Source organism: Phalacrocorax aristotelis, chromosome 15 (genome assembly GCF_949628215.1).
Source record: "Phalacrocorax aristotelis chromosome 15, bGulAri2.1, whole genome shotgun sequence".
NCBI lineage: Eukaryota > Metazoa > Chordata > Aves > Suliformes > Phalacrocoracidae > Phalacrocorax > Phalacrocorax aristotelis.
Window position 1 is genome coordinate 4,945,261 of NC_134290.1, and position 22,456 is coordinate 4,967,716.

At 54.6% G+C, this 22,456-nt stretch overlaps 1 protein-coding gene across 3 annotated transcripts in view; it reads left to right on the forward strand.

The window, feature by feature from the left end:
* OSBP2 (oxysterol binding protein 2) overlaps nt 1-22,179 on the forward strand; it is a 127,237-nt gene extending 105,058 nt beyond the window's left edge. For all 3 annotated transcript variants that reach the window (XM_075109961.1, XM_075109962.1, XM_075109963.1), the window contains 11 exons: nt 6,033-6,231; nt 8,123-8,240; nt 8,951-9,017; nt 9,411-9,578; nt 14,723-14,968; nt 18,490-18,610; nt 19,356-19,459; nt 19,870-19,965; nt 20,380-20,564; nt 21,417-21,637; nt 21,821-22,179. In XM_075109961.1, the coding sequence (XP_074966062.1) occupies nt 6,033-6,231; nt 8,123-8,240; nt 8,951-9,017; nt 9,411-9,578; nt 14,723-14,968; nt 18,490-18,610; nt 19,356-19,459; nt 19,870-19,965; nt 20,380-20,564; nt 21,417-21,637; nt 21,821-21,963 (1,668 nt within the window). In that variant the 3' untranslated portion in view covers nt 21,964-22,179. The remainder of the gene's footprint in view (nt 1-6,032; nt 6,232-8,122; nt 8,241-8,950; nt 9,018-9,410; nt 9,579-14,722; nt 14,969-18,489; nt 18,611-19,355; nt 19,460-19,869; nt 19,966-20,379; nt 20,565-21,416; nt 21,638-21,820) is intronic.
* Nucleotides 22,180-22,456: the final 277 nt, after the last annotated feature.

Sequence of the window (22,456 nt, forward strand, 5' to 3'; positions counted from 1 at the left end):
AGCTTTTGCAGCCACAGTGGCTGAGATTTAGGGTGATTTGTGCTGAGGCAGGGGGCTGCTCCCTGTTTTACTTGCATCCTGCACTAAAGCGCACAGTGGCTGTTGGAAATTCAGGGGCTGCTGGGTCCCTGCAGCAGCAACACCTGAGCCTTGCGTGCTGCTCTGTGGAGAGCAGATCTGCAATCTTTGCGTGCAAACGCCCAAGAAAAAACAGTTGGAGGGCTGTGGGGAGATCCTTCTTTGCAATTACTAGCTCTCTGTTGCTGGGATGTCTGTGGTGTTGAGCAGATGTCTGCTAATGGTGCATAACAGCTAATGCTGAAGAGCCCAAGGGTTAAATCCTGCCGTGGGCTGTGCACGGGTGTCTGCCAGCTGCCCCTGCACTAATGGGAGCTTCACAGGGCACCCCAGGATCCCCAGCTACCCCCCAGCCTGCGGCTAGTGCAAGCTGGGTGCTGCCGTTTGGGTGCAAGCAGCAACGGATGATGGCCTGACTTCTTTCACCCATTTGCAGAGCAGCAATCAGAGAGCAGGGTGCTGGGCACTGGGACCACAGAGCCTGACCAGCTTCGGGAAATCCTAAAGCAGGTATTTCTTGTGCTGCTGGGAGCACGCTGGTATCACCTGCGGGCCTGCAAATCCTGCGCTGGCGTGGCTTTTGGGGGAGGACCTGGGCATTGAAGCAGCGGCTCTGGGGTTTCTCCTGCCGCCTGTCCCACCTTCTGCTGTGGCTCTGTGTGGGGGAAGGCATGCAGAGAGCACCCCATCATTGTGCTGCCTCCTGCTCTGGCTGTTGTGCTCAGTGTATGTTGCTCTTCCTTCCTCCCTTCCCCACATGACCACTCGCTGCTCAGGATCTCACCATCATCCCCCCAAACGCATGCCTGGCAGGACACCCCCCTTTCCAACCCTGTCTCCTGCTTGCCTGCACTCCCCTCTCCTCCAGGACCATTTTCTTGCTCCACAGTGGCACCAAACAGCCCTGGGAGCTGGTGGTGCTCAGCCAGCTGGAAAAAGCATCTGAGTGATGGGTGTCACCGAGAGCGGTGGCGAAAGCCATTGCAGCCTGGAGCAGGGAACCTGGCTGGACCCGGAGGGGCCTCGCTGAACGGTTTCCTTCTGGATTTGTTTCCCCTGGGAGCGGTGAGCCGGCCTCGCCTGTGTGTTACCTGGCACTGAGCAGCAGTGCTGTGGTGGCATGCCAGCTCCGGTGCGGAGCATCCATGGGCTGCTTCCTGCATCTCAGGGATGGGGACAGCGTGCTGCAAGGGGTTTTGCTGGAGGAGGAAGGTGTGTCCAAGGGGAAGGTGCAGCTCTGGGCTTTTGCAGCTCCCACCAGAAGTAAGTCGTGTCACGTCCTTCGGTGGACGGCAGCAGCCATTGGTGTTTTAATTATTGCTGCTGACAGCTGGGGAGGACGTGGCCTCAGAGGATGTTGGATTGCAGCCGTGTTTGATGTTTCTTTGTCTTGGGGAAAGGTCAGTGTGGCTCCTCACTTGAGCCAGGGCCGTGCAAGCAAATGCTGTAATGCAATGGCTGCAGGTCTTGGTTTGTTGTTGGCAATGGTGGGGGTGGCCAAAACAGCCTCGGCTGAGCGGGATTTTGTTTAAGCTGCCAAAGGGGATGGAGACGAGATGTGGCTGAGACATCTTGGGCTGAGACCTGGCTCCTGGTGGATGATGCAAGCAACCATGGGGGTTGAAAAAAGCCAGACAGCCAAGCCTGAGATAAGGGCTGGTATTGATTTCCCCTTGATATTGACCGCTGGCTTCCTGCAGCCCTGGGGAGCTTGTGGGCTGGTGCTGTGGTGCTGCCCCTGCTCTGTACTGGCAGTGTGGGGTGCATTTTTGGCTCAGGAATGAGCTCTGTTGATAGGGAAGGTGGTGGAAAAATATACCCTGAGCCCTGTTTGGTGCCACTCTCGCTTGTCCAGAGAGCATCCCTTTGAAACTCTGCACTGTCTGGCTGTAGGAGGTATAAAATCAAATCAATAACTTTAATTTGCTTGGCTGTTGCTGGTAGCTGGGGAGCTGGGCTTGGGGGATCTTTCTTGCAGGACATTCTCCTGTTAATCACCCTCAGCATTGCTGCTCTTCCAGTGAACAAATGTGACACTTGCCGGGGTTGATCTGGATGCTTTGCGAGCGTGGTGGTTTGGATCAGAGCGCGGGCCTGACAGCATTTTGAAAATAGTGAATAAACCCTGTGCATACTCTAACTGGCCCCTAAATCCACACAGACACAAGTTGTGGGGTGCTGGCAGGAATAAGCATTATTCGGACCTGCTGTGTGGAGGCACCACTGCCCCTGGCAGGGTCTGGGTCAGTGCGAAGACCATCCTGGTCATCTTCCCGAAACTTCCCCACACTCAGCAGAGAAAGCCTGCAATGCCGACAGCCACTTCTCCGTTGTGTGGATTTTCATTTTATTTTTTTTAATATGGCTGTAAATGAAGCTTCTCGGTGCAGATTTCCCTTTGGGATACAGCAGATCCTCCATGAAGCTTGGCAGCCTTGGGATAGGAGGACCCGAGGTTTTATCTGCTGTGAGTTTTATTTAGGACACTGATTTCTGTTGACTGATTGAGCTATTTCTCCTCTGCCTCCTGCGGCTCCCAGCTCCCTGGTGATGTGCTGGAGGGCTGCCTTCACGTGGCTCCTCTGTGATTATCTCCTTTTCCTCTAATTTACCATTATACTTTAAAAACCACATTTAATTCCAGCAGGATAGTTACAGGTGATCTCCTAGCGCATCGTTTTAAAATGCTCAACCCCCTGAGCTGGGGACAGCTGGCAATTTCTATCCTTGGTGCCAGCGAGCTGTGCCAAAATGGGTATTTCTGTGCAGGCTGCCTGCGGAGAGGGACCTTCGGAGCAGATAATGAGCTTTGCTGGGCTGGGAAGGTCTCATTACTTGCCCTTGTGGTTTCATCCTCTTATCGCAATGCATCAGCGTAATAAAAGAAGCTAGTGTGCCAGCTCGGGGCATGGGTTAGTTTTAACTGGCAGGAAGCTTCAGCTTGAAGCTGGGTATGAAGGCATCAGGGCAGGGTCTGCCTGTGGGCTTTGTGACCATGGGTGGCTGCCAACGGGACTTTTTGGTGTGGAGAGGGGAGCTGAGTTGCATCCGGAGAACGAGGTGGAAATGCGGTGCGAAGCACCCTGAAAATCGGTGGTCTCCTCTCACCTCTCCCTGTGCTCATCCGCGCAGCCCCGTGGGGTCTGTGGCTCACGTGAGGAGGAGCTGGGTGGTCCACATTGAGCTGGGGGTGTCGGATGGGAGCACAGTTAGGAACCTGGGGGGACAGGACCCTGACGTCTCCCTGCCTGTAATCGCGGAAATGGCAAAGCAGGGGGACCTGCTGTGTTGCTCGAAGCTTGTAGGAGCCATGTTGCCCATCGTGGCACTGAGGACATGCAGAGGGCTCTGCTCTTCTCATTTCCCGGGGGTCTCCACCCACTCCCTTGGCTAATGGTAGAGCCTTAATGCCTTTGCAACGTAGTGCTCATAGGGGAATGTTTATTGAGCTCAGGCGGGTGGTTATCTCCATTGGTGTGACAGCACGACTGAGTTGCTTCCTAGACTCGGTGATGGCTACAAATGGAAATAGAGAGGCTGAGAAACTGACTCCGTGGGAGAAACCTGTGTTCAGAGCTTGCAAACATTTTTGGCTGGATTATTTCTGCCTAGCAAAACTGCATGTGACTGCATCTCATTAGAGAGCCTTAATGATGCTGAAGACTGATGTGTGTTGGAGCTCACCCTTGGGACACTTGCATATACCCGTCTGCACTGGAATAAAATAGCAGGTTTGCAAGAGTCGAGTCTATGGGTTTAAATTCACCCTGGCCAGTTTGCTGCTGGGACTGATCCCACAGAAACCTGCCTGCGGACGGAGCTGTGCACAGCGAGAGCAGGTGGGAGCAATAGGGGGTGGAGATAACGCAAACATAGGGTCAGGTCCTTCCATGCCGCAGGTATTAGGAAGCAGGAGAGAGCAGAGGTGAATACAAAGCAAAACATCTTTTTAAACATGGCAGGTTACACTGATCTTTTTTTCCAAAGGACAGGTGCAAACTCATGTTCGTCCTTCGTTTATCTGATCTGTGTTTGGTTCCTGCCTCTTCCCACGACCTGGGGGCTCCTCGAGGTGAGGCTGGGGATGGTTGTGAGCTCCCAGGGGACGTGGTAGTGTTCAGGTTGTCACTGGAAGCACACGCACCCACCACCTGCATTTTACTGTATTATCCTGGGATATTTGTTCCCTCTGTTTCATGCTTCTTCACCTAAAATATGAAAACCTGATGCTTTGTGTCACTTTCCTGGTGATTCATTTCTGATGTTATTAAAGGAAACACTTCTTTCACTGAATGAGACTCAAATCCTGCTCCTATCCAAAGGAGAGGTTTGATGAAGAACGGATGAGTCAAAGCTTTTTTTGGACAAATCCTAGTAAAATCAGGCCAGGTCATGGAAGCTGAAGCCCTGAGCCTGTTTTGACCAGGAGATACCTTGATATTCATGTGCCACCTACAGCCCAAATTTAGAGTAACCTGTTAAGAGCTGAATAAATCACATGTGAAATCCAAGTAGACAATAGCCAAGTCCTGGGGATGGTTAGAAGTCTGTTAGACATTCAGAATTCTCTGGGTTTAGTCCTTCTGAATAGTTTTGAGTTTTTCAAGCCAGCATTTATCTAAAGAGAACGTCCCTTGGTATGGTGATGAGTTGGTGCTGGCTGAAGCACAAGCACAGTTTATCTGCCTGCAAGTTGCCAGCCTGTCTCCAAACTCCTTTAGAATTTCCATAAAAACAATATTTTCATGCTTCTAAGCATAAGAAGTAGTTTAGTGTGTCCCAACTTGCAGAGATTTAGGGGTGGGAGGAGGAGGTGCAGCCCTGTCTCTGTGCTCAGTTTCATGTGAGATCGTTTGCAAAGGAAATAGTGAGGCCAAGGGGGCTTGGTATTTCAGTCTAATATGAAAAATGACCTAAAAATAGAGCTCTGAGGGTTGGCTCTCTCTTGACGGACAATAGAAAGGCAGCTTGCAGGAGCTGGCAGTGTCCTGTCCCCAGGTGAATGCCCTGCACCCAGAAATCTCCCACTGGGCATCTGGTGCACCCAGGGGTGGGCAATGCCTGCAATCGTGGTGATGCTGAGCAGGGCTTGGGGGGCTGTGGCGATGGTTAATGCCACCGAGGGGTTCTCCTATCAGCCTAGATCGCAGTGTCCCAGCTGTCCTCTGCCTGTTGGCATGGGACAGGGATGCTGTGCATCCTGCAAGGCATTGCTTAGTGCACGCCATGAGCCCTCCTCTCGTGCCCAGTGCGTCTGCATGTGTCCCCATGGCTGGTTGGGTCCCAAGGGCCTGTTGTGGACAGGAAAGGGCCTTAGGCCATGGTGAATGTGTCACGGGGGCCAGGCCAGGCCCTGTGCTGTCCGCTGGGCTGTGCGGCTCTGGGGAGGAGCTGGGCATCCTTCCCCTCCGCCTTCTGGGAGCAAAGGGCTTGCTGGCTCCCAGCTTGAGCATCGTCTTCTGTCTGTGGCTGTCACCCTGGGGACCATTGTCCTGTCCAGATCTCTCCTCATCTGCAGGATAGGGATGGAGGTGGCTGCTCAAGATCTCGGGGCATCTGCAAAGGGCTGGGATTGGCCGAGGTTTCTGTGACCCCAGCCTGGGCTCTTGGGGACCAGCGATGGGGCTGGTGACAGGAACAGGCTGCAGGGCTGGGGCATGGTGAGCTGGGCTGCTGCGGGAGATGGGGCATCACGAAGGCTTCGTAGACTCAGAGCAGTTGTCCGTGTTGCAGCTGTCTCCTTGGAGGTGATTCAGATTTGGATGGTCAGACCTGAACTGATTTTAGCCCTGTGGATACAGGGCATTGTGCAGAGCTCTGCGGTCCTGGGACAGGAGGAGGGGAGTGGTTGGGAGTCAGCTCTGGAGTCACTGTGTGCCAGCACTGGCTCCGTGACGAGCTCCTGGGCTGCGAGGGCTGTGCCAGGTGCTGATGTGTCCCTTCCTCCCCTCCAGGCTTGCCGCGATTTCCTGGACTTAGCCGAAACTCACAGCCGAAAATGGCAGCGGGTGCTGCAGTATGAGCGGGAGCAGAGGATCCGTTTGGAGGAGACCATCGAGCAGTTAGCCAAGCAGCACAACAGCTTGGAGCGAGCCTGCCGCGGAGCCCCCGGCCTGTCCTCCAGCAGCACCGGCATCACCAGCACTGCCAAGGGTGAGCGCTGGCAGCCCAGGCCACGGGGACGGGGCTGGGTGCTGTTACAGGGGTAGAGCAGTCTGGAAAGCCCTGGGTGGATGGGGGCTTTCTGCCTGATTGCTCCCAGCAAGTCAGCAGGGATGGGAAGGCTGTACAAGGCAATGCCCTCTATGCCCATGATTTATTTTTTCTAATGGATCCTATTATGCCATAATTGTCCCTAACTGTCCTGCTGCTTCTTGTTTGGGAACTTGGATGTCCCCAAGATACTGGTGCAGAAGAGGGCTGTGTCTCTAGCTTGCTCGTGCTGTTTCAGAATATTTCAATAGCTTTAACCCTCACCAGTGGGCACATCTCTGGCTGCTGGAGGGCAGCCGTGGTGCTCGGAGGAAGCCCAGGGTCCCCTGGCGCTGCTGAGTTCCCAGCTGTGCAGAATGGCAGTGGCACAGCTGGGGCTGATTTGCTGGTCACAAGAGTTACAGGGCAATAAAATCTAACAGCTTTGCATATTTGTGCTGAATCTCCTTCCCTGTGAGAGGCATTAGTTACAGTCCGGTAGCCAAAAACTGCAACTAATGCCTTGTCTTATTTTTAAGGATATATAGACTCAAGGGAGATAATAGTGGCTGTTTTGGGGGGTGATGACAGTGCCAGGCGCTGCCCTCGTTTTTGTATGGCCTCAAGGAAGCAGCCTCAACTTGTGCCAGGAGAGGTTTAGATTGGATATTAGGAAAAATTTCTTCACTGAAGAGGTTGTCAAGCACTGGAACAGGCTGCCCTGGGAAGTGGTTGAGTCACTATCGCTGGAGGTATTTAGAAGACATGTAGACGTGGTGCTTGGGACATGGTTTAGTGGTGGACGTGGCAGTGCTAGATTAATGGTTGGACTCTGATTTTAAGGATCTTTTCTAACCTCAGTGATTCTGTGATTCTGTGGCGCAGCTGGGGAGAGCAGGGGGAAATGGCTGGAGGCACAAATCTGGCCCAAGCCCACTGCAAAGGGTGACTCTGCTCCTTTGGAGGGATGTGGGAATGATGCAGGGAAGGAGGTTGCCAAACCCTGCCAGGAAGCCGAGCCAACTGCTGAGTCGGACAGGCTGCTGCGGCGAGGTGGCTGGAGTCGGGGTGGCTGTTCTGCTCCCTCCACGTGGCCTCGGCAGCGCTGTGTTGGACACCTGTGGCACCCCCCCTTGCCAGAGCAGCAGTACCACCCAGAGGCCTAGAGAGAGGTGGTCAGCTCTGTCCTGTGCCCTGCACCGTCGTGGCTGCCTGACTCCTCAGCGCGGCTGCTCGAGTGGTGGTTTTGTGGCAGAGCGGTGCTTGGGGGGCAGCGCAGCAAGGGCAGGAACAGGGAAGCTGCACCAGGACTCAAAAGTCACCTCAATGAATGCCTGTTCCCGGCTTTGTAGCGATTGCTCCCACTCCAGCAGGGAGGAGAAGTGCAGGGCTGGAAAACCTGACAGCTGGGAAGTCTCTCTGAGCATCACCTGAAGCACGTGACTTTTTTTTTCCCCATTTTAATCCAAACCAGATTTCCCAGCAGACAGGGCGGTGCTGGAGTGGCAGCCATGTTAGACATGGTTGGGCATGTGAGTCGTCTGTGTCTGGCTCAGGCAGCCTCGTGGCATCTCTGGAGGTGCTCCCAAGCATGGCAGGGAAGCTTTGCGGCCTCAGGCTGGGGAGCCAGATATGCACTGCCAGAGCGCATCCTTGCTTTTACGAGCTGGAAATCGGTATGGCATCCTCTTGTTGTGGAGTGGGATGGAGAGAAGTGGGACAAGCTGCAAAGGGAACCAGCGTTGGAGGGGACACGGCGAGAGGAGGGTGGGCTCTGGGGACAGACTTGCGCCTGATGGGTTCAGAAGGGGACTGGCAACACCTGAGTATCTCAAACCCTTTGCGCCAACAGGGAGCGTGCAGTCTGCCAAAGGAGAGGCCAGTGATGAAGATGAAGAGACGGAGTATTTTGATGCCATGGAGGATGCACCAGCTTTTATCACTGTAAGCGCAGACCCCAGGCACCACAGGTACGAGTCCCTGCCCCAGGGCCATGTGTTGCATGGTGCAGTGTGGTGAAACCTGCTGCACGTGTGGGAAGAGTAGGGGTGAGGCAGTTTGCCTGGTGTTGTGCTTGGACTTGAGAGCAGTATTCTCTCCCATGGAGGGTTATTCTGCATGCACACCGCTGAGCAAACGGGCTGCCTCTGCCCAGGGCTCTGTACTGCGCCTGTCCAATCTTGCATTGCTGGAGCGAGAGAGGCTGAGGGTGGCCCCAGCTATAGCGAAGCAGGCGTCAAGTTCGTGCTGCGGTAAAGCTGCATCCTCTTCCCCAGCAGCTCATATGGGCTCAAGGAGAGCCTGTACAGGGACTTGGAGGGAGATCTCTTGGAGTGTTGGGCAGAAGTGGGGACTACCTTGCCTTCGTGTGCATTAATCTGCTCTTATACCTCCCTGGGTGTCTGGGCTGGAGGCATCTGTGGTCTGAACCACAGTCAAGCCGCTGGGCTTGCTGGCAAACCCAGAGGCTCTCAGCCCCCAGGCTGGGATGCCCCGTGCTGAGCATCCCCTACCAGTCCCTGCATGCGGCCTCCATCACCCTGTTGCCTTCCTGGGAGCACCCTTGGGTGGTGCAGGGAGACGCTCCAGGTGATGGTGGGTGTGCTGCACTGACCTGGGCTGCTCTTTCCTCTTCTCTGCCCTTGCTTGTGTTTTCCATTTGGTGCTTTCTTCCCCACAGGCGTTCAGGCAGTAACCTGAGTGGGGCCAGCGAGGGCCACCCTGAGGACTGGAACCTGGAGGACAGTGTGAGCGGCTGGGTGAAAGCGGGAGGGATGGTCCTGGCGGGATGAAACTGGGGAGAGGAGCAGGAGGGGAGGAGGTTGTTGGAGGGACTCTCCATCCAGGTCCTTCTTATGCCTCCAGGATGGAGTAGAGTTGGTTGCTTTGTGTGCCATGGTGGGGGACAGATGTCAGTGGCCTTAACAGCAGTACCCTGAACACCCTCCTAAGGGAAACAGGGAGTTGTTGGGGGGCAATTGCACTGTTAATTCATCCATGCCCTGGAGAATAGGCTTACAGTGATGCTCCCCAGGAGAAACGCATGCAGTGTCTCCCGAGCTGCGGTTTCTGCTCCTGGGAACATTTGGGTCATGCTGGGTGAGTCCAGCTTAGACCGGTTTCTTCTGTTGCTTCCACAGGTCTTTGAAAGCTCAAATCAAAGCAGCTGCAATGAGTCCACTTGCAAAGATCTCCTGCCGAAGAAAAGGAGACGGACTCGCATCCCCGACAAACCCAACTACAGCCTTAACCTCTGGAGCATCATGAAGAACTGCATTGGTAAAGAGCTCTCCAAGATCCCCATGCCTGTAAGTGAGCTTGTTCCGGGTGACAAGGGCTGGTGGAGAGGGTGCTGCTGTGATGCCAGTGTTGGGGGTTTAGTTTGGGTGTGGTTCTTGGCTGTACCAAGGATTTGGGTTATGGCTCTAGGTGGTCCTGCCAGGTGCTGTGGTAGCACAGGACCATGTCACCAGCTGCCAACCCCATCCTGGGAGACTGGCTTCTGCACCGGCAGAGCCCTTTGAAACCACCTCACTATTCGCCCCAGCCCTGTGATGCGGCACTGATGCATCCTTGCCCTTCAGCTCTGCTGACTGTAAGCCCTGTATGTTTCCCTGCAATTCTTTTGTCCCTTGAAATAATCTGCCTGCTGCCAGAGAGCCAGCACAGCCAGCAAGCTAAACGAGCCAGGCAGGGAGAGGTTGTCCTCAGCAGCGCGGAGCTGGAGTGCTAATTGCTTTTTGGTAAATAGCTCTGATGTCATGGCTATTACATTAGGTACTATCTGAATAGGGTCAGCTCTGTCTTTGGGACTGACCCCTTCTCCTGTGCTGACTGTGGAGCGCCCTGGGGTGCCCATGCCCCTGGCGGCTTGCTCACATGAGTGCCAGGGTGAGCTGGAGCAGAGGGGACATTGCCCAGGTGTCCTCTGCCAATCTAGTGCCAAGGCAAGGAGAGAACCAGGACACCTTGGATCCTTGAGGATTCAAGTATTTCACCCGGGGGCTAGAAGAAGAGGAGACCTTTCCGTTGATAACGCTTTTCTTAGTGTGCGTCCTGGGGCCACGATACTCAGAGAGCAGCCCCACTTGCACTGACAGCACGGCAGGGCCGTGTTTCACCCTAGGGACCCAGGGTGCCTTTGTTTTCCTTGCAAGAGCAGCCTTTTAGTGAAGGAGGTGCCATGGGGACAATTTACAGCACTGCTGGGTGCTGCTGGCTTTGCTCCTTGGGGCAAAGGCTTCCTGTGGATGGTCAGGGAAGAGGGTTTGCTGGCAGGGGTCTGTCCGGAGGAAGCCCCCTCGCGTGGACTGCCACAGAGGGTAAGTGGGATGTGCGTTTAATTCTTGCAGACAAATAACCCTGTGCCTCATATACCCAGACGAAATGCTGCTCACGCCAAAGCTCCCCCAAAACGGCAGCCCTTTTTTTCAGAGCAAACCAGCCCTTTCCAGGCTGCCAGTTCTGTAGCAGGTCTTCATGAGCCCAGTAAGCAGCATGAGTGGGACTGGGCACCATCATAAGGAATCTGTTTCCCCCAAACCCATGAAGTCCTGGCAAGCCTGGGAAAGGTGTAAAACAGCTGGGGGTGACCGGCATCTATTGTCACTCCAGTCTTCAAAAAGAGCAAGAAGGAGGACCCAGCAAACTATAGGTCAGTCAGCCTCACCTCCATCCCTGGAAAGGTGATGGAACAGTTCATTCTAGAGGTCATCTCCAGGCACGTAGAGGAAAAGAAGGTTATCAGTAGTCATCAATCTGGATTCACCAAGGGGAGATCGTGCCTGACCAACCTGATAGCCTTCTGTGATGGTGTGACTGGCTGGGTAGATGAAGGGAGAGCAGTGTATGGTGTTTACCTTGACTTCCGCAAGGCTTTTGACACTGTCTCCCATAACATCCTCATAGGTAAGCTCAGGAAGTGTGGGTTGGATGAGCGGACAGTGAGGTGGACAGAGAACTGGCTGAACGGCAGAGCTTAGGGGGTCGTGATGAACAGCACAGAGTCTGGTTGGAGGCCTGTCACTAGTGGTGTTCCCCAGGGGTCTGTGCTGGGGCCAGCCCTGTTCAACATATTCCTCAATGACCTGGGCGAAGGGACAGAGTGCACCCTCAGCAAGTTCGCTGATGATACCGAGCTGGGAGGAGCAGCTGATGCACCAGAAGCTGTGCTGCCATCCAGCGAGACCTGGACAGGCTGCAGAGCTGGGCCCAGGGGAACCTAATGAAGTTCAGCAAAAGCAAGTCCCGCACCTGGGGAGGAACAACCCCAGGCACCAGTACAGGTTAGGGGTTGACCTGCTGGGAAGTGGCTCTGTTGAGAAGGACCTGGGAGTGCTGGTGGAAAACAAGCTGACCGTGAGCCAGCAATGTGCCCTTGTGGCCAAGAAGGCTAATGGTGTCCTGGGGTGGATTCAAAGGGTTGTGGCCAGCAGGTCAAGGGAGGTTACCCTCCCCCTCTACTTCACCTTAGTGAGGCCATGTCTGGAGTGCTGTGCCCAGTTCTGGGCTCCCCAGTTCAAGAAAGACAGGAACTAATGGAGAGAGTCCAGCAGAGGGCTATGAAGATTACTGGGGGACTGGAGCATCTCCCTTGCGAGGAAAGGCTAAGAGACCTGGATTTGTTCAGCCTGGAGAAGAGAAGACTGAGGGGGGATCTTCTCAATGCTAATAAATATCTAAAGAGTGGGTGTCAGGAGGATGGGGCCGGGCTCTTTTCAGTGGCGCGCAAGGACAGGACAAGGGGCAACTGGCACAGGTTGGAACACAGGAAGTTCCACCTGAACATGAGGAAGAACTTCTTTACATGGAGGGTGCCAGAGCAGGGGCACAGGCTGCCCAGAGAGGCTGTGGGGTCCCTTCCCTGGAGACATTCACACCCCGCCTGGACGCGGCCCTGTGCCCCTGCTCTGGGGGTGCCTGCTCAAGCGGGGGGTGGGACAAGATGGTCTCCAGAGATCCCTTCCAACCCCCGCCATTTTGTGATCCTGGGGCACTGACTGGAGTGGAAGTAGCCCAGAAAAATATGATCCATAGCCCTGGAGCCATATTTGGGGTCCGTCCTTTGCTGGGTAAAGGGGAAGGAGCATGTTAGAGGGGCTTGGATGCTGAATCGATTGTGTTTTGTCTCTTCTTAAAGCAGTGCTTGGCACTCTCTGAGCGAAAGCGATGAGTTTATCTCTTTCTTGTGCTATTTCCAGCCAAGATGTACAGCCTGGTGCCGTCCGTTAGCATTTCTGCAGCAGCATCAATATCAGATAAGGGCGTGATGGGTACAGAAATATACTCGGGGCATGAAATAGCAGCAGCTGCCAGTGCCTGGAGAGAGGAAATTTATACCTTCCCTATCAATCAAATCATTCTGGGAGCTGGTAAAGCTGAGTCCAAACCTGAGAGCAATATGTTCTGCTTGCACAGCAGCCCCCAGTGCTGGCTCAGAGGATGTAATTACTCCATGTCCTCCCTGGGGTGAGCGGATCTGGTTTCCCAGCACTGCTGTCTCTGTAAACTGTTCAACAGAGGTATGGGTTGTAAAGGAGCAGAGCCCGGCGTCAACCACTTGCTGTCAGTTCCTCTCTTGGGATATCTATACATATACAGAGGCAGGGAGATGCTTTGCACCCCGCAAGCTCAGCTACACGCAGTATTTCTTTGGGAGATTCACCCCAAGAGCAAGCAGCCCATGGAAGGCATCAAGGGGCAATTTAATCTCCTTTAAACAGCCATTTAAATTCTCTCTCCATAGTACACATGCTTGGAGCACAGGAAAAGCCAGCAGCTCTGTGAATTGAGGCAGAGCTGCCGAACGAGGGCTTTCAAGCTGACATTGCAGTAAACAGAGCAAATGAGGAGGAGATGGAAGCGGAGCAGCCGGCTCGGGGAGGGCTGTTTGGAAACATGGTTAATTATAGTACAAACTGTTGGTGAGCCTGTTGTGCACACTGAGCGACGGGAGTTTCTCCTTGCATGTGCTTCACCCGATTCTTGGCAAATTAGGAGCATTTCCTGAGACCCCATCCCCTTCCCGGGTGACGTGATGGACTGAAAAACTGCTCCTTAATTTTTCCTCTGAACAAACCAACCTGCAGCATTCAAAAGGAAGAAAAGAGCTTTAGGGATTTTGTATTTCGGGTGAGTTCATCTTTCTTCCTCCATGGAAGGATTTTGCTTTGCCGTTGCCCGAGCAGCGCCGGTGGAGAGGATGCAGCTACTGTTTTGTTCTTGTGCTGCCTGCATCTCTCCTGAGAGTTATTTCAAGCCGGCTGTGATTTCCTCATTTTTGTGGATGTGAAGCTGCCCTTTCTACACAGCTTTCTTTCTTGGATGCTGTAAGATCCCTGCTACTTAAATTCCTGAGTGGAATGATCTGGGGTTTGTTTTCTTTAGTGTGAAATAAGTAACTTGGCTTATAGAAGTGGTCCTCCCATCCTTCAATCATCTGCTCCTTCTAAAATATATTTCTTTGTTCTGAACTGAAAATAAGTGAATCTCACATGGTTTTGAGGCAGAAGACCTTCTGAGACAAAGTATCTCCCTCTTCCTTTCAATTACTTTTATATTTCAGTTCTTTTCAGAACAGAACAGTATTGCTAAAATCAACCTTCTTTTTTTCCCCAGAGGTGTTTGCAGCCTGTCCAACCTGGCAATGTATGGCAGTTTTCTAATTGTCAGAGCAATGACTTGGGGCTGGAAATGCAACCCGCTCAGGCTCTCACAGGACAGAGCTTCTCCTTGGGTCTCTGCCCCGTGGGGCATTGCCACTGCCGCCGCCTGTAGCTCTCACATGCAGTTTGGGTGCTGTTGTGGGGCTGCAGTTCCAAGAGCAGGGAGACCCCAAAATGGGGCTTTTCAAGGTTTTCTGAGCAGCTGGACTGCAGCCCGGCATGGGGATGGCTTTGCCAGGAGGTGATGGAGGGCAGCCCAGGGAGCAGCACACCCCTGCCGTGCATTGCCTCTTGCTCAATGGATGCTGGATGGGAGGTAGGAGGGAGCCGGTCTCATTGCTGAGGCTCATTTTGGGGGTCACTGGTGCTCCGGATCAAGGTGATACCTGGGAATATATCTGGTTAGCTTGTGGGGCTGCCACCTCCCTGGTACATCTCAGCTGGGAACCTCAAAGCCTTCATGCTTTCATGGTACGGTTCAGGGAGCACAGCAGAGGCACGTGTTTCTTGCCTTTATTTAACATTTGCGTGATGCTGCAGAGGCAGCGTGCCGGCAGTGTGCCTTAGCACATCCAGCCCGCATCGTGAGCTGCCCTGCAGGCCCGCTGCTTCGGTTCTGCAGTTTCCAACCACCCTGACTCTTGGGGTGCATCACACCATGCTCGAAGAGCCAAATGTGTGGGATGCTTGTGGGTAGCAGGGCACCGTGCTGGGGGAAAAAGGCAAAGGGTGAAGTGCCTCACTTGACATCTCTCTTGCTTTGCTAACCCTTACTTCTCCCCCTTCAGGTAAACTTCAATGAGCCGCTCTCCATGCTGCAGAGGCTGACGGAGGATCTGGAGTACCATGAGCTGCTGGACAAAGCAGTTAAGTGTGAGAGCTCCACAGAGCAGATGTGCTTCGTCGCTGCGTTTTCAGTGTCTTCCTACTCGACGACTGTCCACCGCACTGCAAAGCCATTCAACCCGCTGCTGGGGGAAACCTACGAGCTTGACCGGCTGGAGGAGTTTGGCTTCCGTTCCCTGTGTGAACAGGTGAGCCGGGGTCTGTGGAGGGGCTCTGTGTATCTGCCCTGCTGCTTGTGTCCAGCCCAAGCAGCCCTTCCCTGAAGGAGACCCAGCATCTCCTCGCAGTGAGCCTTCCTCCGGGCTGAGGCAGCCCGCAAATCCCCGTTGGCACTGGCAGAAGCAGCAGTGGGCACAGCCCAGGCCATTTTTCAGAAGCAGGAGGACAGTGTGCCTGTTACAGTGTCGCAGAGCAGGAGGTGGGGAAGAAGGGGACCAGAAAGGCGTCCATCACCCTGCTTGTCTCCTGGCAGCCTGCCTGGAGCTGGGGTTGCTGTCACATCTCAACACCTGAACAGAAAGGGAGAAGCTCTCCTCGCCCGAGCCCCCTCCTAGCCATGTAAGTGATGCCCATGAACTCTGGTACGGTTCCTCCCTGTTTCAGGGTGTCTTTGGGACAGAGAGTGTCTTGCGGTCTTGTTTCTTTCTTCTTGGACTGCACATTTTTAGTTTCAGAGCCTGGGGGCAACCCAAGAACCTCTGACAGCCCCATACTCTAACCAGAGAGTACATCTGGCACGCATCAGTCAAACGGCAGGTCTTAATTAAAAATCTGGAGCGCTTAATGAGTTGCAACCTATGAAGAAAATCGACTGTTTAATATTTGGCACACTTGGCTAGTCCATCCTGGATTCCTGGGGATGGATGGGGCCAATTACCACCCCCTGCAGGTAGGACATCACGTTGGTGGGAGCTCTGTATTCTCCGGGGGGTGGCTGTGCCATCTCAGGGGCAGAGCGACCGTCATGTCTTTCAGTGTTCAGAAGCATCAAACAAAATCACAAACCTCTGTCACTCTGCAGAGGCCAATGCAGGTCCAAGATCTGCAGAGCCTTTCAGCAGATGGTGCCCCTGAGCCCTGTGGGCTTTTTGGGGAGGCGTTGCATGGGAAAAGGGTCTTGCTGCTAATCCCAGCATGCTGTGCTTTGGTGCGTGATGCTCACAGCAAGTGTCAGACTTGCAGATGGGGAGCGCTGGGAATATGCAGCAAGGAGGCTCAGGCTTGCACCAGCATCCCTGTGTTCTTCTGAAGTGGTTTAGCTTGTCTCTGTCCCTCATCGTCGTCTTCTCCAAGCCGTGGCCCTTTGTGCCTAGGTTTGGAGCAGCTGCTGTAGCAGGTGCCACACTGCCATCAGCTCCTCGCGGGACATGTAGGGGCAGACAAAACCCCTCCATGGTTACGGGTGCCCAGGCTTGGCAGACTCTTGCAAAGCTCTGGCCTGGGGCAGGACAGCATCCCCAGTCACATCCCATGTCTCCTGGCTGCGCTGCTCTGGCCAGTGACGTTGAACAGTCTCTGTGGGGTCTCCTGGAAATGCGGCCCCCTGCCCGTGACAAAAGGAAAGGTGCTTCAGTAGATAACCTCCAAGGTTTGTGTCTCTGCTGTCTCTTCATGCCATCCAAAGCTGCATGTCCGATGTCAGCCAGCTTTGATCGTCCTCAGTGATGCCCATGTGGTCTGTCCCAGCCTTGGGATCTCGTGCCCTGGGCTGCAGCAAGCCAGGACACTGCCAGCCAGAGTGTCTGAGCTACAGCTGTGAAAGTGCCTTCCCTTCCTGCTCTGCCCAGCACCTTTCCTGCTCCTGGGAGGCAGATCAGAGGCAGCAGCTTCCCTCCAGGCATCCCCTGGCACTTCGCTGTGAACATGGCAGAGCTCAGGTTCATCACACCATCACACCTTCACCTCCCCTTGCCTGGCAGTGATTCCCCCATCCTGCCACACAGCCAAATTCCCCAGCTGGATTTATGCACATCAGAGAGAAATTAGGGGGTCTCTGTTTTCCAGCACCTCCATAGTGCCCTGTCTCCCTGGGCTGTCATCCTGCTCAGCCTGGTGTTATAAGAAGCAGATGATTGCGTACTGGGATGCTCAATCCATCCCTTAGCCAGCGACACCCCTCATCCTCCCGGGGTATGCTCAGAACAACAGGTTGGGTTTATTACCCTCATTTGGGCTGCAGTGATGAAGCCGATTGCTGCCCTCCAGGTACCACTGGACATCCCCAACCACATCACTCTCACACCTTGCCATCCCTTTTATTATTCCTTCACCCTCCTTTTCACCACCCTCCTTTCTCCATCCCTGTCCCACCCAAATAAATAATCTGCCCTGAATTACGTTTTTCTGGTTGGTCACAGTTCTCCTACATCTGTACCCAAATTGGGTATTTCTGACACCCCCATGTTAACTGAGCCACAAGCCAGGCTGAAGCCCTGGGTGCAGCTCTCCTGCCTGGTCCTTGCATGCCTCCCTCGCTGGTATGGCATGCGAGATTCATCCAAAGTTAGGTTTGTTGTGACTCGGAGCAAACCTGCTCCACTGCAGCACTCTAGAGCCTTCGGTCCGTGAGCAGAGCCTCTCAATCTCCCTCCCGGAGCCATCTCAGAGGGCACATTTGGCGACAGCGCGGCTTTGCACTGGTGCAGCATTGGCAGTGCTTCTTGCCCTGGTGCTGCAGTTGGTGCAGGCAGCGTGGGGTGGAGAGATGGAGGCTGTTCCCACTGCTCTGAACTTTCCTTGGATGCTGTGTGTGCTGCTCAGCCCACTGATGCGCTTAGCAAAGCGTTGATAATCTTGTGCCTGAAATCCAGTTATCCAAATAGGATTTTCTCCTGCTGGTGACAGTGGGATTTAATGGAGATGTTTTTGCTCTGCTCACGTTTGTAATCCAGTAGCTTGGGGCGCTCAGCCTGTAATTACATCGGTGCAAATAATCTCTGAACTTGGTGGCGCGGCTGTCAGGACCCGGTGGTTGACGAGCTCCTGGTGATGGGCAGCGTAGGCTGCGTCGGAGCGCCGTGTGTGAGCTGGGTGAGACCCCCTGGAGGGCAGAGCCCTCTGGCTGGGATGTCCTGCTCCCACCTTGTTTTTCAACAGCTTTTCCAGTGCAGGAGAACATGAGCACCATCCTTTTACAAGTCTTCCCTGGGGATGGAGGGTGTCATATCTGCTTTTCCAGCCCTGGGTGTCTGTAGGGGCAAAGCTGGAGTCTTGGCTGGGCAGGCCCATGTGCCTTGGACAACGTGGGGACCTGTGTCCCCTGGGAGTTGCCAGGCAGAGCAGTGGGATCTGCTGCTGGTAGGAGGTGCTGTTACACTGGGGATCTGGGCTGGGTTTCAGCACGTCCCTGTTTCTCAGCTGGGATCTCTGGAGGGTGGGGCCGTGTCCTGGGGTCACAGTACAGCGTCATCTCACAGCAATAGTTACTCAAGTTACTTTGTTACAGCTGATGCTTTGCTAATGAGTCTTAGAAAATCCTGGCAGGAGCTCAGTGCACCTCCACCTGCTGCTGGGGTACCTCACAGGAGGTCACCCCAATGCCGAGGAGAAGATTGGGTGGTTCAGGTCAGTACATTGGAGCATCCTGAAGGCCAAAGCTGGTGTGGAGCTATCACCTCTCCTAGGAGACACGCTGTGATAGCTGAGCGCTTGCCAGGGCTCTCCAGTGCTGATGGCTGTGACCTTACGGGCCATTTCTCCTCTCCCCCAGGTGAGCCACCACCCCCCGGCAGCTGCCCATCATGTCTACTCCAAGCGAGGGTGGACGTTGTGGCAGGAAATCACGATCGCCAGCAAGTTCAGGGGCAAATACCTCTCCATCATGCCACTGGGTAGGTGACTTAGGCTGGGAGGATCCGGGAGGATCGGGGCTTGCTTTTTTCCTGCATTGCTCATGCAGTACCCCAGAGGTTCAAGCAACATGCTCGTCCCTTGGGCTCGTGTGGTGCTCAGTGAATTGCAGCCCAAGCAACTTGGGAGCACAGATTTGTGCTCCTGACCACAGACAACCCTATGATAACTCATCTGCCATGGAAATGGAAATTATGCCAGCTGCAAAGGGAGACTGCTTTGCCCGCTGCTAGCACCATAGCGGATGTGCTTTGGAAATATCCTGCTTGCCCATGAATTTCTCCTTAAATGATATTTAAAGGTTAGCTTGCTGCCTGTTTTAACCCTCTCCCTGGAAGCCAGATGCAATAAGCTGCCTCCTTCCAAGGCTCGATTTCTCTTGTGCCTGTCCTTACGCTGGGCAGCATGCCCAGGGCTGGTCCCAGAGCTGTGCTGGTGCCTGGCTGGTCTCACGACACTTGAGAGGTGGGGCAGAAGGAGGGCAGAGGGCCTTGCAGGTATTGCAGCCCCCTTACCGCAGCAGACCATGGAGCGTGTAGCAAGGGAGGGATGAATCCAGCCCCATCCCTGGCTGGGGGATGATGATGGGAGATGCAGGTAGAGGGCCCAGGTCGGCTCCAGGGATGAGCATGGTGCTGGGGTGTCACTGTGCTCCAGGGGAAGGTGCCCGCAGCCCTGCCCAGCCATCTGCCCTCGCTGAGCTCGGGGATGCTCCTCTCTCCGCAGGCACCATCCACCTCGAGTTTCACTCCAGCGGGAATCACTACGTCTGGAGGAAAGTCACCTCCACTGTTCACAACATCATTGTGGGCAAGCTCTGGATTGACCAGGTTGGTGGCTACGGGTCCAAGGTGATGGGTCCTGCCTGGCCTTGCCTGGCTCCAGGGAAGGGCAGAAGGGCTGGAAGGGCATTGCCTTCCTGGGGTGTATGCCAGTGCTGCCTGGTGTCCCCACCATACTCCTACAACAACAGGAAGGTGTGCTTACCTGGCAGGGATGGGGGAGGAGGCTTCTTGGAGCTCCTAATGGCTCTTCCCAAGACTCGCAGCTCCATGGGGCAGGGTGGTCATGCACGTAATGGGTTTTACCTTGCTGCTGGTGAGCTGTGGGGCTGGTGGGGGTGGCTGCAGCCAGAAGTGATGCTGCAGCTCATGTTGATTTGTACCTGCACTACAACTAACACCTGATTTGTCTCCTCGCAAAGTCTCTCACTTGCTGTGGTTCTGTGTCTTTCATCTAGTCTGGTGAAATAGAGATTGTTAACCATAAGTCAAAAGATAAATGCCAGCTGAAATTTACCCCCTACAGCTACTTCTCCAGAGACGTTCCCCGAAAGGTAAGTATCCAGATATCTCCCTACTCCTTCTGGCAGCCTTGCGTGGGGTGAGACCTGGCTCTTCTCTCTGCAGCTGGGATGAGCCCCAGCATAGGGCCAAGGAGCTGCGCTGGCATCTCTGATGTGGGTCACCAGGGAGGGCGGGGGGGACGACTAGCCATGTCCCAGTGGAGCCAGTGTTTCAGCTCTCCATGTGCCGGAGCTGCAGCATGGAGACCTGGAAAGGACTTGATGGGCTGGAGATCCACCTGCATGGTCAGTGTGGGCCCATGCTCCCCAGGACGCTCCCTGAGGACACACATCGCCAGGTCCAGCTGCTCCGGTTGGGGCACCTGGAGGGCGTTCTGCCCCCCTGTGCCTCTCCCTGTCCTCTGGGCACTTACAAATGCCACCAGAGCCATCTTCTTCTGCCAGGTGACGGGGGTGGTGAGTGATGCCGACGGTAAAGCCCACTACGTCATGTCGGGCACGTGGGACGAGAAGATGGAGTGCTCCAAGATAGTGCAGAGCAGCCACGGCAGCACCAGCACAGAGGGCAAACAGAAAACTGTCTACCAGACACTGTCTCCAAAGGTCTTGTGGAAGAAGTACCCCCTCCCGTGAGTCCTCTCACACAGGGTGCTGTGCTCGGGGGTGCAACAGCTGGGCGGGGATTAACGCTGTTGCCCTGATCCCTGCAGGATGGAAGGGGCTCGTGTGCCCAGCCCTTAGGACTTGGGAAGGGGACCAGGACTTGGGTGGCAGTGCAGCTTTTTCTGGGGTGTGAGCACACAGCAGGAGGGAAGAGCAGGTCCCTGCAAGGGGTTGGTGGCTTTGGGGAACACCTGAAGGTACGTTTTGGGTAGCCGGGGTTATGGGTTTGGCTTTTTGGGCTGCTGGCCGTAGCTGGGAGCTGTGTTGGCTGCTTTGCCTTGCTGTTGAGTCCTGGCCATCCTATCCCACTGGTCACTTTAGCCCTCCAGAGACCAACACTCTCCCAACACCCGCGATGGGGCTGCCCTCAGACACCAAACCAGTCTCCAACCTTTGGTAGCACCAACAGCTGGTCCCTACTTTGGAGACTCTGTAGGAATGGTCCCCGGTGGAAAGCAGCCTCCACTTGGTGCCACCAGTTCTGCAGTTGGGGATCCAGCAGCTCTTGGGTGAAACTGTTCCTGTCTCGGCTGTGCAATACAGCACTCAGAGTTTGTAGGCTTGGTTTTTAGCTTCCCTGTGCAGAGCCAATGGAGGAGGAGTGTGCTCCCCTCCAAGACACCCATCAAGGTGTCATCAGCATCTCCGCTTAGAGGGTGGGAGACAGGGCTCCCCGAAGGACCTCTGCACATCTTGTTCTGGGTGGCAGGAGCAGCATCAGTGGGGCTGGGGTGAGATGCAAGGGCTCGAAGGGCTGGGGAGCTCTGCTTGAGGTAGGCACCACCTCTGCTGTCCTGATCGCGGCTCTCTGGCTGCAGGGAGAACGCCGAGAATATGTATTTCTTCTCTGACCTGGCCCTCACCCTGAATGAGCCCGAGGAGCGAGTGGCTCCCACCGACAGCCGGCTGAGACCCGACCAGCGGCTGATGGAGAGTGGCCGCTGGGACGAGGCCAACGTGGAGAAGCAGCGGCTGGAGGAGAAGCAGCGAGCCGTGCGCCGGAGGCGAGAGGCCGAGGCCATGGAAGCCCTGGAGGAAGGTGAGATGCTTAGGGATGCTGGTAGGCAGGGACTGGACACCCCTTGCTGCAGGAAGGGGATGTGGCAAAGAAACCCCACTGGGTTTGGGGAATGAAGGATGGACCCTACATCGATTCAAGCGACCGGGGGAAGTGTGGGACTCACCAGGAAAAATAGCCCTTACCCCGTTTCTCCCCGAACAGGCAAGGACTACGAAGGCTATATCCCGCTGTGGTTTGAGCGGAAGGTGGATGCTGTGACGGGGGAGCTGATCTGCATCTATAAGGGTGGCTACTGGGAGGCCAAGGACAAGCAGGACTGGAGTACGTGCCCTGACATCTTCTGAGCCGCTCCGCTTGCGCCGGGGTGGTTGAACCCGCACCTCAATTCACCGGGACAGACAGAGGGACAGTGAAGACACGCTGGCAGCGTCCCGCCAGCAGTTAACAGTGCAAATACCTACACAGAGTCAATACATGCAGAAATTTGAAAAGAAAATCTAAACAGGGATTCCAAACCTATTTTTTTACTCACTAATAAATAGCATCCTTTTTTTTTTAAACGATGGCTTTTTCAGCGACTAATTAGGGACGAGGACACGTGAATCTGGTTCGTTTTTAGCCTAGCATATTTATTGCTATCTGGAGTTGCTGCCTCTATCTTTCAACGCCTTGGCTTTATCGGCTGAGACGTCGACTTCCAAAGATGCTCACAGTGTGGGGATGCTGTGCATTTGCGTGAGCTCTTTTCTTTGATGTTATTTTTTTTTTCCCCATTTGTGTGTGGACTTTATGGAAATTTTTTTTGTAAATTTATTTTATTTTTAAATATCTGCTCCT